Raw genomic sequence first — 12,476 nt, forward strand, 5'->3', positions numbered from 1 at the left:
TAGTTATAGTACATTGCATCTATTAGTTACTAGTGGTTCTTTTCTTCAGGCATATATGCATGTGTATATATTGAATTTCAACTAATTATTATCAGGATAAAAGCACAACTTTTCTAAAGCCGATATAGGGACACGTGGATAGTTATTAAATTCGTCCTAGCTCAGATGTTGAACCAGATGACCCAATGAACGGCCACTAGGTTTCTAATTTGATCGGAAAAAGAGGCAATATGACGCAACCCGGTTGACCCAATGGTTTAACTGGGAACATAGATGGTGCCCAATGACCCGATAGGCCTTTGTTTTTGGATCAAAATGTATATGTTTTTACCAATGTTTGGACCGTGAATCTCAAAATAATTTTGTTTGAAGTTCAATTTTTGCTCAAGGGGAAATATGAATGTTCTTCATTGATGTGCAAAAGACTTTTTTATTGGAAATAAACTTTCACTTGTTGACCAAATGTCCCTTCAAATGTATTTTTTTTTTAATTTTATTATTGCATAATTAATTCAACTTTCAATATGAAAGTGTTATTATTACGTAACAATGGTTGAAAATTAATTGAATTTTTTTGGCAAAGTATTGACAAAAACTTAATTCTATTTCCTTAAAAGCCTATTCTTTTAATAAATAAGCTATTTTTTGTTATCTTTGAATGCATGATTTATATTTTTAAACTATGATATAAAGAAATTGATTCATTTATTAATGTTTATATAGTCAAAATATATCTTTTTAGATGTACTAATTAATATTTATGAAGTACTTTATTATAAACTCTATGCATCTCAAGATAACTAAAATGTGACATGTATTTGTAAAGAAGTAAATTACACTAACCTCCCCTCTAGATTCCTGCAACAGTCAGGGGTCTCTTCTCTTGATTCTGAAACAACATGAACATCTCTTATCAATGTCTTCCATCAAGTCAACATTTATACTAGTTTTGATTTTACATTTTTTACACTTTATCTTATATTAAACAAAAGAAAATTGTCAAAACAAAGAGCTTTTGTTCTCTAAGAAATGGGGGGAAAAAAGAAGAATAAAACGATTTTTATGCATTACAATTTGAAGATTTCCCATATTTTGTTCGTTATTTTTGTTCTTCCCAGTCAAAATTAATAGATTTGCATGTGTGTCTACTTCTAGAATAAATTGGATTCTAATAAAATGAGGTGTCCAAACTGTACATTTATCAAATATATTAACAACTTAAAATTTCAACTTGGATATACATGAATGATTCAAGACATCAACTTATTTTGTGGCAAAGCTAATATAGAAAAGAAGTATTATGGATTTACTTATGAAAATACATACACTTAATCTGGAAATAAAAAAAAAATGATTGATAGAAGGCCAACTTTTATGGCTATAAATAAAATTATGTGTGATCGGTATTTTATAGTTATAAGTTGAAGGGGAAAAAAAACTCCACTCTTTTTTTCTTAATTTTTTTGGAAATAATTACTTGTGTCATTGAAATGGTGGTTTGGGGGCTTTGAATTGAGTTTATGACATTTCTTCCCAAATCATATGTAGGGAAGCTTTTCTTGTTATTTGGCAAACAAGAGGGTAGGTCCTCATTATTCCGAAATCAAGAGTGAAGATCCCTAACTTATGTAAAAACAAGAGGGGAAGTTAATATAATTTACCCTTATAAATATTATTTTAGTGATCCACAGATTCAACAATCAATTCATTAGTTGAATCAATCACCGATTTACCCGATTCCTTCGCCGGGTCAGGTTTAACAGCACGTGGAGATGGAGTGGCTCCGCCCTCTCCCAAGGTGGACCACCACTACAGCCAGCTGCAATAGCTCCTCTGCCTTCTATATTTTGGCAATGACTTTGGATTTTTGGTACCTCCACGTCTGGCTTTTCCTATCACTTGCTAAATCCACCGTATTCCTTTTCTTTCCTCATCGGCATTCATGACTTTTGCAACTAAGCAGTGGGTTTTCTTGCCCGTCGTAGGAGTGGTTATCCTCTTCTTGCAACCATTTGCTCTGGGCAATCCTCAGGTCCCTTGTTACTTCATTTTCGGCGACTCCCAAGATGACAATGGCAACAACAATTACCTGAACACTACTGCCAAGGCAAATTATCCACCTTACGGCATTGATTTGCCGGAAGGTCCAACTGGTCGCTTCACCAATGGGCGAAACCAAGCGGACTTCATAGGTAACCATCTCTTTCTTTTCTATATCCAGCACAAAACTTTTTTTTTATTGTATTATTTCTTTCAAAAAGTTTTTTGATTCGTATGGACTCTTTTATGAAGACTATATTCCACTTTGGACTCTTAAACGCATTTCAAGCTGAGTTTTTAAATTTTATTCTTGGACACTTTAACTCTTAAAATATGAAAACATCAACTTTAGTTCTTAAACTTCAGCTTCGAACATTACTCTTAAAATATGAAATCTATCTCGCAGGATTGTCAAAATTGATGGAATAGTACGTAAGTGATGCTTGAAGTTTAAGGACTGAAAAAAAAAAAGAGATGAATTTCGTAAACAAGCTAGGGCTTGCCAACTTATATGCTACTTAATGATAGAAAGTATACGTCTGTTTCTGGCAGCTGAGCTCCTTGGATTTGAGGGCTACATGCCTCCATTTGCAAATATAAAAGGCCAGGACATCACTAAAGGTGTTAACTATGCATCAGCAGCATCCGGAATTCTTGACCAGACAGGTCGCCAGCTGGTAATTATACAACTTTGTTTTGAAAAATAAAAAGTTTTGAAATTTCAGATCAATGTTATATTCTCTCATTACTTTGGTAAGAATACACTTACAAAATGAAAACAAAATTGCCTAAATCACTTCAGCCATTTTAAACCTTTTTTAAAAAAAAAATCACATGATACTGTATATGTATCTCAATGCAAAGTAAATAGTTTATATTTTGTGCATCCACATGCTAAGAACTGATTTAACGGCCCTTTGTTTTGCAATTGCAGTATATTTAAGAAATCCAATTCTGTCCAATTTCAAGACTAACATAAACTCTCCAATTGTCTCTATTTTTCAATTTTGCTCTTGTCCATGTTTCTTGAAAGGCGTTCATGCTGGGTTTTTGATGATTGGAATGTGATGCATTGTAGTACCAGACCTTTTGTATGACATTCAAAAACGAGAACATGTCACTGCCTAATAAGTCAGGTGCCATTAATGTGCAGTCTGCCTACTGAAAATTTTTTATGACACTGCAATAATTGAACAACAAGATAACAAATGATGTTGACACGATATGTTGGCATGGGAACTTATTCTGATTAGTTATTTTGACACCGATTCCAGTCACTTATTCACCATGGTTTTCGAACTATGTCCAAAATCCAGTACTATGAATGGTCGAATAAGAGGATACTGGCATGATCATATATCCACATTCTTCCTGGTCACAAGTTCCATTTCAAATTAGCTTGCCTTTAGAGTGTAAACAAGTTAGAATGAGATGTACATAAGTTTCAATACAATATAAACAAATTAGAGTAGGATTTACAAAAATTTGAAATAGACATTTAAACTTGAAGTGGACTAAAATAGACTAATGAGGCATGGATCCTTGATTCAAGTGAATTTCATTTAACCTTGAAGTGGAACAGAATTGTTTGGCGGGCCTATAGTTCAAGGCCAATGTTAGGGCTCCATTGGACCTTCCCGTTCTGACTTCTTCTTTTTATTTCTTTTTTTTTTTTAAATATAATGTAAGTGGAGATCTCGAACTGAAATCTCTCACTTATATTCTTTCCTTCCATACTGTTCAATCAATCCCTTCCTCTTCCAGTTTTGACTTTAGATCTAAGTATTCATACAATTGTCTTATCTAGGAGAATTTCAAATGGAAAATTTTTATTTATATTATTTATATAGTTTTTTGGGTTAATTACATTTATCATCCCTGTGATTTTGACCAAATTACAAAACTACCTTGTTGTTTGGCAAAATTATAGTTAAACCCCTTGAATGACAAAACGTAAATCAAATACTCCCAGACGTTAGTTGCTATCATATGTTGAATGCACCAACAATATATATATATATCTAAAAGTCCCAAATTACCCTTTTGTAAATTGAGTTGGTTACATGTATCTCACTTGAGGTTTGCCCCAATGACAAAATGAAACTTAAGAGTTTCTGCAAAATAGTTTAATGCTTTAAACAGCCAAATGTTTATTAAATAAAAATTTCACCTGTAAATTGCATCGATTTCAACAAAAGATTTAATGAAATTCTGAGAATACTGGTTAATTGCTAACCCCTTTTTTGCCAATTTTTTTCATGGCATCATTAATAGTAATGTTTGGTCACTACTATAGTTTTATTGACCAGCTATTATTGTTTAATATAGCAACCTTTTCCACGTTAGTGCACAAAAACCAAACTCCATTTTTCAATTGGTGGATTAGTCTTTAAATTTTAACACAAATGAACCATATGGCACACAGAAGTGGTAAAAATACTTAGGGGAAAAATGAAAAATGAAAAAAGGAACAAATAATGTAGTGAACATATCAGCTGCGGGCCATGGATTCTGGTCACAATGCCACAATGGCCTCATTAGAAATTTAAATCGTCATGACTCATAACTTGACCTATTTCTTCTTTTTATTGTCCAATTTCTTGTCTGATACACATTTCCACTTCTTTAAAATAGCTTAATAAAAGAAAGCTAATGGAATACATTCATTATTACCGAATCATACTAAAAAATTTGTTTCAAAATCTCAAGAATCTAGTATAGGTGTTTTGCTTTTCTTTTTGTTGTTACTTACCTCTTGAGGGAGGCAAGTTAACCAAAACTCACACTACAATTTCTTTCTTTTTTACTAATAGGGCGATATCGTCAGCCTCAACCAACAATTGCAAAATCATAGAAGAGTAACTTCGCAGCTTGTGAGATTAATTGGGAACGAAGCTGCAACAAAAGAATACCTAGCCAAATGTTTGTATACTTTTGCAATTGGAAGTAACGATTACATCGACAGCTACTTACTCCCAGAATATTATCCTACATGCCGCCTACGTACTCCAAGACAATTTGCTAGAATGTTGATTATAGAATATTCTCAGCAACTACGGGTTCGTATAATTATTTTCTTTTAACAGATTTCCATTTTTATTCATTAAATTTTGATGTTCACCTTGAATATACATTTAAAAAAGAAAAAAAGAAAAAACCTAACTCGTATCCCTTTTGGTGCTAGAAATTGTACAGATTGGGGGCAAGAAAAATAGCTATCTTTGGGCTAGGTTTCCTTGGTTGTGTGCCTGGTTTGTTATCTATAGATGGTACATGTGTGGATTCTTTAAATAGTGAAGTTCAGTTATTCAATGAGGAGCTCAAGCCACTGGTCGATGAACTGAATACCGAGTTAAGCAGTGCACATTTTATCTATGTAAATGTGACAGCAATCACTTTGAATACTATGCCTGCAGGTACGTTGGAACTTCTACTTTATGGAAACCGAAAGTGTTTATTTAGACTCAACTTGCACAGATAATATAGGACGGTGACGAAGGCAAACCTGATGTTCATGCAAACGAAAAGAATATTAAGGTTTTGGTTACAAAATAAGCTTATTGAACTTAATTTTACAACATTTCTTTTTAAAATTTTACAACACTAGTGTGAATACCCGTGCTACGCACGGTGCTAATATTATTGAAAAAAATAAAATGATAAACAAATAAAGGTGAAAAAATTGAACCAACAAAATTTAAATGTAATATCTATTTAACAATAGTTTAAAATATAATAGAATGTGTATATCATTCAAGAACTGTCTTTTCTCGAAAGATGGATCCTGAAAAAAAAATAAAATCTATATTAAAAAAGGGAATGATATATTTCTACAAATGAATGTAATTGAATGTGGTTAAAATGAAATACTTACAAATACTAAGCATTCGATTTGATAATCTTCCTTGAAGGTGCGAACACTCTTCACACCAATCCACTTTTAGTACGAAAGCCAAAATTGGTGATTTAATTAACTCTGTTGAATTTTGTGGAGTGCGTACTACAAATGAAAATGCACGATCTATGCATGAATTAATTCGTTGGCCGAATAACCTATCATTATTTTCCTGATAATTAACAACGTACGAAATTAGTGTATTTTTTTACATAATTTATAAATAGTACTATAAAAAATAAACATATATTAAGAAATTCTACCTTCCTTTGTAATGCCCTGAGATAAGAAGCATCACAACCAAATACAAATCGTGCATGTCTGTTTTGTAGATTAATATGCATATTACCACTGGAATCTCTGATTTGTATATTAACGTTGTACCTGTTTGACAAATAAAATATTATATGCAATACAGAAAAATATATTGAAGTTAAGTATACATGAAATTAATTACCTAATAACAGTGGCAACCCCGTCATTACAATGCATACACACTGTCTTTGAAAAATGACCTTCACATAGCTGAATACCATTTTCGTTCCTTAAAACCGTTTGTTCTGGCGAATTAAGGCAACAATAGCATCCTATTTTCTTCCCAAAACATCCTATTCGTAGTGAATAATAATCTGTGTGGTTTGTTGTGAAAATGTAGTTATGAAATTTACTTGATAATGTTCAGAATTAGCTTCATCTTCTTTGTTTTGGTGCTTCTGCAGAAGAATTTAGCCATATATTTTATGTTATTGGAGTGATCTTTTAAATTCGGTGAAAAAAATAGCAGTTGATCATATGGTTCTGACTAATGTGGCCCCGTGGATCAAGTTTTTTAAGTCTGGACTGCGGAGGGAAAGGTAACTTTATAGATGAACTTGGTCTCCTGTGGATGCCTGATAGTCAGATGATCAGGCATTTTTTAAAAGTGATGGCTCTCTCTCTCTGTATATGTCCGCTTTTTGTCAGTGTGGATATTAAATAAACGCGTACAGTCACTTATTATTCACAACGAAAAGCGTATCTGCTGTCTATACCGCACGAAAAATTAATACATTTTTGGGTCTCTCTGTGTCATCACTACAACAAAGAAGGGAATTAGCTACAAAATTTTTTACGAGGAGCAGACAAGTCAACGCTATTAATGTGTGGATGACGAGGAACAGAGCATATCCTCACCAAATGTTGGAGACAGCTTGACTTTTGCTAGCACTATGACTTTCCTCGCTTAACATCCTTGCCAAAAAGAAAGGCGGGAAGCTTCCCTCCAAATTGTAGTCATAGTGGCGCCAAGGCTTTTTGGTACTCGTGAGAATTCATGCAGTTCCACGCTGATGTACCGCACTTGGTGAGGACAGGTTCTCGCCGATCTGTACTTGACCAATAGCAAGAAGTGGTTCTATTCTTGCTAAAATAAAAATACAACCAAACGTTGTAGTTTTAAGAGTTAAGAGGCCTTTGAAAAAGGAAAAGAAAAAGAAGAAACAGAAGAGTAAAGTGCAGATGCGGGAAGATAAATGCCACCAAGTTCGTTGATTTCATTCTCTTTCCCTTTTAATTTCTCCGAATTCTCTCTCTAACAATTTGTAATCAGGTGCGCTTTTTCTTCTTCTATTTTAAGATCAAGGCTAGATATGTAAAACTTTACTTGTTATTTTTATTGCGGTTACTAATTGTGTCTATGTGGTCCTCTTGAATTTAATAATCGATTGCTACCATGCGAATCTGATTGAGTTTTCTTTGCTACCTATCATCCTCCGTGTTCATGTTTATAATATTTGAGTTATTCACTTCTTTTAACACATTTGGCATGTTCAACAAGTCAGGATTCTTGTTTTGTGCTTCTTTATGGTAGAACCATGTTCATTACCTTTGTAACCTTTTTTTGCTTGTATGATTTTATATCCCTAATCCTTCTTAACTTGTATAGGAGTTGTGTCTTTAACATGGTATGCTTTTGTTGATAAGTGGTTAAATTATGGTCTGCTATATCATAGAAGATAACAATACTTTCGTATCATTAGCTATTGTCCTTTTGGACAATTTATAGGTTTGGCCTTATCGTTAGTAAAGGCCATTATTCTTCAACTACTGAAAGCATAGAAATAAAAAATTCCAGTCCTCAGAGATGTCATTTTGAGTAATAGTAGTTTTGTTTTACTAGTAACATCCAATGATATCTTCAAGATTTAGAATAGCGCACTACTAAAATGAGTATTGAATAGCACTAATCGGAACATGAAAAATGAGAAGATATGTAGATTTTCTAGTTGATTACATTCACCCAGTAATTCATTGCCAACCAGTATTTGGATTGAAATTGCATTTGTTCTGGTGCATACCTTGTTGATTATAGGATCTTTTGTCAATCTGTGTATGTTTGTGGTCCTTCAAGTTGGCTGAACTTAGATGCAGAAGGCATGACGAATTTGACTATCAGTACTTTACACAACGACATTAATCTCAAGGCTTAGTTTCAAAGGAACAAAGACACAATTCAAAGTAACAAATGAGAAAATAACTCTGCTGCAAAAACATTTTTGTTTTTCTCTATAAAAATTTGACAAGGCCTAGAACTCTCAGGATTTCTTAGCATTCTCTACAGAACCATACATCTATCCAAACCTGGTTGATTTGCCACCTCCGAAATGCGTCCTGGACTTGAAAACAAAGATGGCATTTGGGTCCTTGACATCATACATCCTAGCCAATTTCTCCTTCAACTCAGCCTTGGAAACATTAGGCCTTCGAGGATGCAGAACATCAATGACGAATTGTTTTCTGGAAAGAAGACGATTGGTCATGAACTTCCTAGTACGAATAGTCACCACCTTGTCCGCCATTTTTCTTGCCTCCGGCGCCGCCACTGCTTCCGCTCTTTCTCCTCTGAATGGGCGGTTGGTTGGGGAAGCGACAGAAGGGGAACGTAAAAGGCTTTCTTACAATAATCAATGTCCATGAGGGTCTTGAATTTTATAGTAATAGATTGATGCCAAGTTAATCCCAGAGCAATCTTGCTGAGTTTTCTTGGCCATGATTCCATGTTCACTCTTTAAAAGATAGGGAGTGTAATTGATCAAATGGGGGAGCCAACAGCTTCAACGTCTTCAGTGTTAGAGCAATGGACAAATGCTGCTAGTCCTTTCAATGAATCAGTTGTGGCATTTTAATTAGCATTATCTTGTGTGAAAAACAGGACTTCTTTTTTCTCTCTCTCTCTCGACTTAATTAGAACATTTCTTTAGCTGTTTCACCACTGAGCTGGGTGAGGAATTGGTATGGTGCCATAATAGCACTGCTTTCTTGAAGTGATATCGCTGCTCTGTTTTTCCTCTGTTTCTAGCCGTGTTTCCAACAACTTCTTTGGAACTCTCCAGTTTTTACAGCTTGTGTTTCTGTCAGCCGTTTCCATGACTAGTTGCAGATGTAGCTTCTCTTCTCACAATCCAAAGCCCCAAAATCCAAACACCCCTCGCCCCCCACCCCCAAAAAAAAAAAAAACTCCTGCATGTATGCATGCAGCTTGGTAGGTGGACAAGTGCATGAGCATGCATGACATCTTTCAGCAATAATAATGACTTTCCATCGTTGTATCATCATTCTTTCAAACAATTTATTGGTGATGTCACCAATTTGTGCTTCTGTGTGATGATGTTAGTACGAATCTCAATTAATATGAATGCATAGAGTCAGTTCTCTGTTATTTCTAGTAATACACTATGACAAAATGATGAATGGATGTGATGCAAGTTATATGTGATTTTGGAAAGCAATATATGGGTAGCCAAATACATGGGAAGTTTTAGTGCTGAGAAATGCAGTTGAGGCACAATGGTTTTAGTAAAAAATTTCATTATGTGGAAAATCTCTTACATTAAATTTTTGTTTTGCAGGTTTATTTTGGAGATTTTGGATGGAAATAGGCTGTGCAATCTAGAAGGAGCCACTTGAGCTTGAATTGTTGTTGTAGTTTGGCTAGTTTTGGATGTGGTAGATGATAAAATATTTTTGAAGCTAGGCTTATTTTTGTTTAAAAGGAGTAATGGTATGTGTTTTCCTTGCTCTATGTGGCAATTTGTCTTCTTGACAAAAGTCCTGTAATTCAATTCTAAAAATGCTTGCATTTAATTTTTTGCTTGAATTTGGCTTGTTAATATGTGATTTTTCTGGTGCAGGTTAACATTGCGAATTTGGAAATAGGTTGCAATCTGGAAGGCACCGTGAAAGTGTTTAAAATGTTTAGGTGGCTTGTTTGGGATGTAATAGGTGACAAGACCTTTTGGAAGCTCAAGTTTGTTTTAAACGGTGGTTATTTTGGAAAGGCACAATTGCTGTTCATGTATTTTTGAAGTAATGACTTCAACTTTTGGTCATGCATAGGTGCTGAATTATGATTAAATGTCACACGTCCCTTTTTCCATCCTAGTTTATGCTTATTGCTTTTTTAGTTTCAATTTTGCATTTTATTATTTTTTATTAATCCGTGTAATGAAAGTGGGAAAGTCTAACAATATGTAATACAATTGCCCAAGATTTTTGGAACTTGGAGAATCATATAGACCAAATACTTTAAATCAAGCATATTTATGGGTTTTGAATTTTATATCTACCAGCCAAACAATGCAGGCATGGAAAAAGTGTTATACATGGCTCATTATCTTTCACAACTCATTATCTTTCACAACTCTGTCAAAGAACTTCAAATTTCATGAAACAGTTGTTATGTACTTCCTTTGTCTGTAGTTGTTATCATATTTTTACTTTATTGATGTTCCAAAATAAGAGTCGCTATTTCAAATTAAATACATACTTTTTAATTTTGCCATTTGAAAAAGTTTTTTTTTTTAAATTTTGATACACTTCTATTAAAACAATATTTTGAATTCAAAGGATAGATATGTAATTCATCAATGCCACCTCATCTAAACATAATGATTATCATATCTCCATATAAATTTGGATTCCCAAAAAATGACTCTAATATTAAGATTGAGGGAGTACTTTAGAATCTTGTCACTTAACATGGAAACAAGGGGAAATGATATTACAAATAATATTGAAAAATTAATTAATCTATATATGCATTGGTATTTGACAAAATTGGAATATAGGTCAAAGTCACATTTATTATTTTGGTCTCAAAACAATAAAAATGGAGTTGGTTACAATGATTAATACTCAATGAAACTTCTAAAGTACTTTATTTCAATCAATTTTGTAATTAAGGAGAGATTAAGCCTATTACACAAGACTTTTTTCTTAATAAATAAATTACATACTTTCGTAACAATTCAAGAATCAATTGATAGGCACTGTGAAGCGCTTGTTACACGAAATTCTTTTTATAAACTATGATTAAAATGTCATCATAAAAATATGAGTTTAGAAGAATAACACATATAATTTAAAGTCACATTTGATATGTTGGTATTAGAATAATAAAAATGGAGCAGTTTACAATTATTAATACTCAATGAAACTTCCAAAGTACATTATTTCAATCAATTTTGTATTTGACTAGAGATTAAACCCATTACACTAGACTTTTTTCTTAATAAATGAATTACATACTTTTGTAACAATTCAAGAATAAATGGATAGGCATTGTGAAGCACTTGTTACACAAAATTCTTTTTTATAAACTACGATTAAAATTTCATCATAGAAATATGAGTTTAGCAAAATAACACATATAGTTTAAAGTCACATTTGTTAAGTTTGTATTAGAATAATAAAAATGGAGCGGTTTACAATTATTAATACTCAATGAAACTTCCAAAGTACATTATTTCGATCAATTTTGTAATTGATGAGAGATTAAACCTATTACACAAGACTTTTTTATTAATTAATGCATTACATACTTTTGTAACAATTCAAGAATAAATGGATAGGCATTGTGAAGCACTTGTTACATGAAATTCTTTTTATAAACTACAATTAAAATTTCATCATAGAAATATGAGTTTAGCAAAATAACACATATAGTTCAAAGTCACATTTGTTATGTTGGCATTAGAATAATAAAAATGGAGTGGTTTACAATTATTAATAGGGATAATTACAAAAACCTCCCCCGAGGTTTATGACATTTGCACTGACCACCCTTGTGGTTTGAAAAATTACACTGACCTCCCTTGAGGTTACTAATCCTTTGCAAATTTAGTCCAAACGATTAAAATATTATTTTAGAGAGTGAAATTAGAATTTTGTGCTAGATTTGCCCTTTGCGCTACATATCCAATGAACGACAAAGTACTATAAATCAATTAACAATTAATAAACTTTAAAAAGTATAATTTACGGGCAAACACGCATTACTCATTTAAAGTACCAGCTCTTTACGGGTATTTTACTTTCAAATATTTAATTTATGATAAATATATCAATATTTGTAAGTAAAATTCAAAAATTGTTATAATAATATTCTTGCAAAAAGGAAATCGATAGGTTATTTATTTAATATAAATTAAATTTTTTTTAAAAAAATGGCTCATAAAGTATTAATTTTTTATGGCTTTCATCTATTACACGAGTAAAGTATTCG

The 12,476-nt window shown here is 32.7% G+C and overlaps 1 protein-coding gene and 1 long non-coding RNA gene across 3 annotated transcripts; both read left to right on the forward strand.

Annotated features, from left to right (window-relative positions):
- The first annotated feature begins 1,942 nt into the window (after positions 1–1,942).
- Positions 1,943–6,698, forward strand: LOC113758110 (GDSL esterase/lipase At1g29670-like). Its single transcript, XM_027301134.1, has 5 exons — positions 1,943–2,192; positions 2,593–2,717; positions 4,854–5,099; positions 5,225–5,456; positions 6,655–6,698. The coding sequence occupies exons 1-5, from the start codon at positions 1,943–1,945 to the stop codon at positions 6,696–6,698; spliced, it is 897 nt and encodes a 298-aa protein (XP_027156935.1).
- A 482-nt stretch (positions 6,699–7,180) lies between these two features.
- LOC113763509 lies at positions 7,181–10,422 on the forward strand. 2 transcript variants are annotated; one of them, XR_003467357.1, is made up of 3 exons: positions 7,181–7,456; positions 9,823–9,974; positions 10,105–10,422. It is a non-coding gene; the product is annotated as an uncharacterized LOC113763509 (long non-coding RNA). The 2 variants fall into 2 exon arrangements; XR_003467358.1 differs by lacking the exon at positions 7,181–7,456 and adding an exon at positions 7,486–7,523.
- The last annotated feature ends 2,054 nt before the right edge of the window (positions 10,423–12,476 follow it).

This window comes from Coffea eugenioides, chromosome 2, assembly GCF_003713205.1.
Source record: "Coffea eugenioides isolate CCC68of chromosome 2, Ceug_1.0, whole genome shotgun sequence".
Classification (NCBI taxonomy): domain Eukaryota; kingdom Viridiplantae; phylum Streptophyta; class Magnoliopsida; order Gentianales; family Rubiaceae; genus Coffea; species Coffea eugenioides.

Bases quoted from the DNA above. Each gene is read 5' to 3' on its own strand.
- LOC113758110 (XM_027301134.1), top strand. From the start codon at position 1,943: ATGACTTTTGCAACTAAGCAGTGGGTTTTCTTGCCCGTCGTAGGAGTG. The intron at 2,718-4,853 runs GTAATTATACAA...TTTTACTAATAG, and splicing joins ACCAGACAGGTCGCCAGCTG to GGCGATATCGTCAGCCTCAA. The intron at 5,100-5,224 runs GTTCGTATAATT...TTTTGGTGCTAG, and splicing joins AATATTCTCAGCAACTACGG to AAATTGTACAGATTGGGGGC.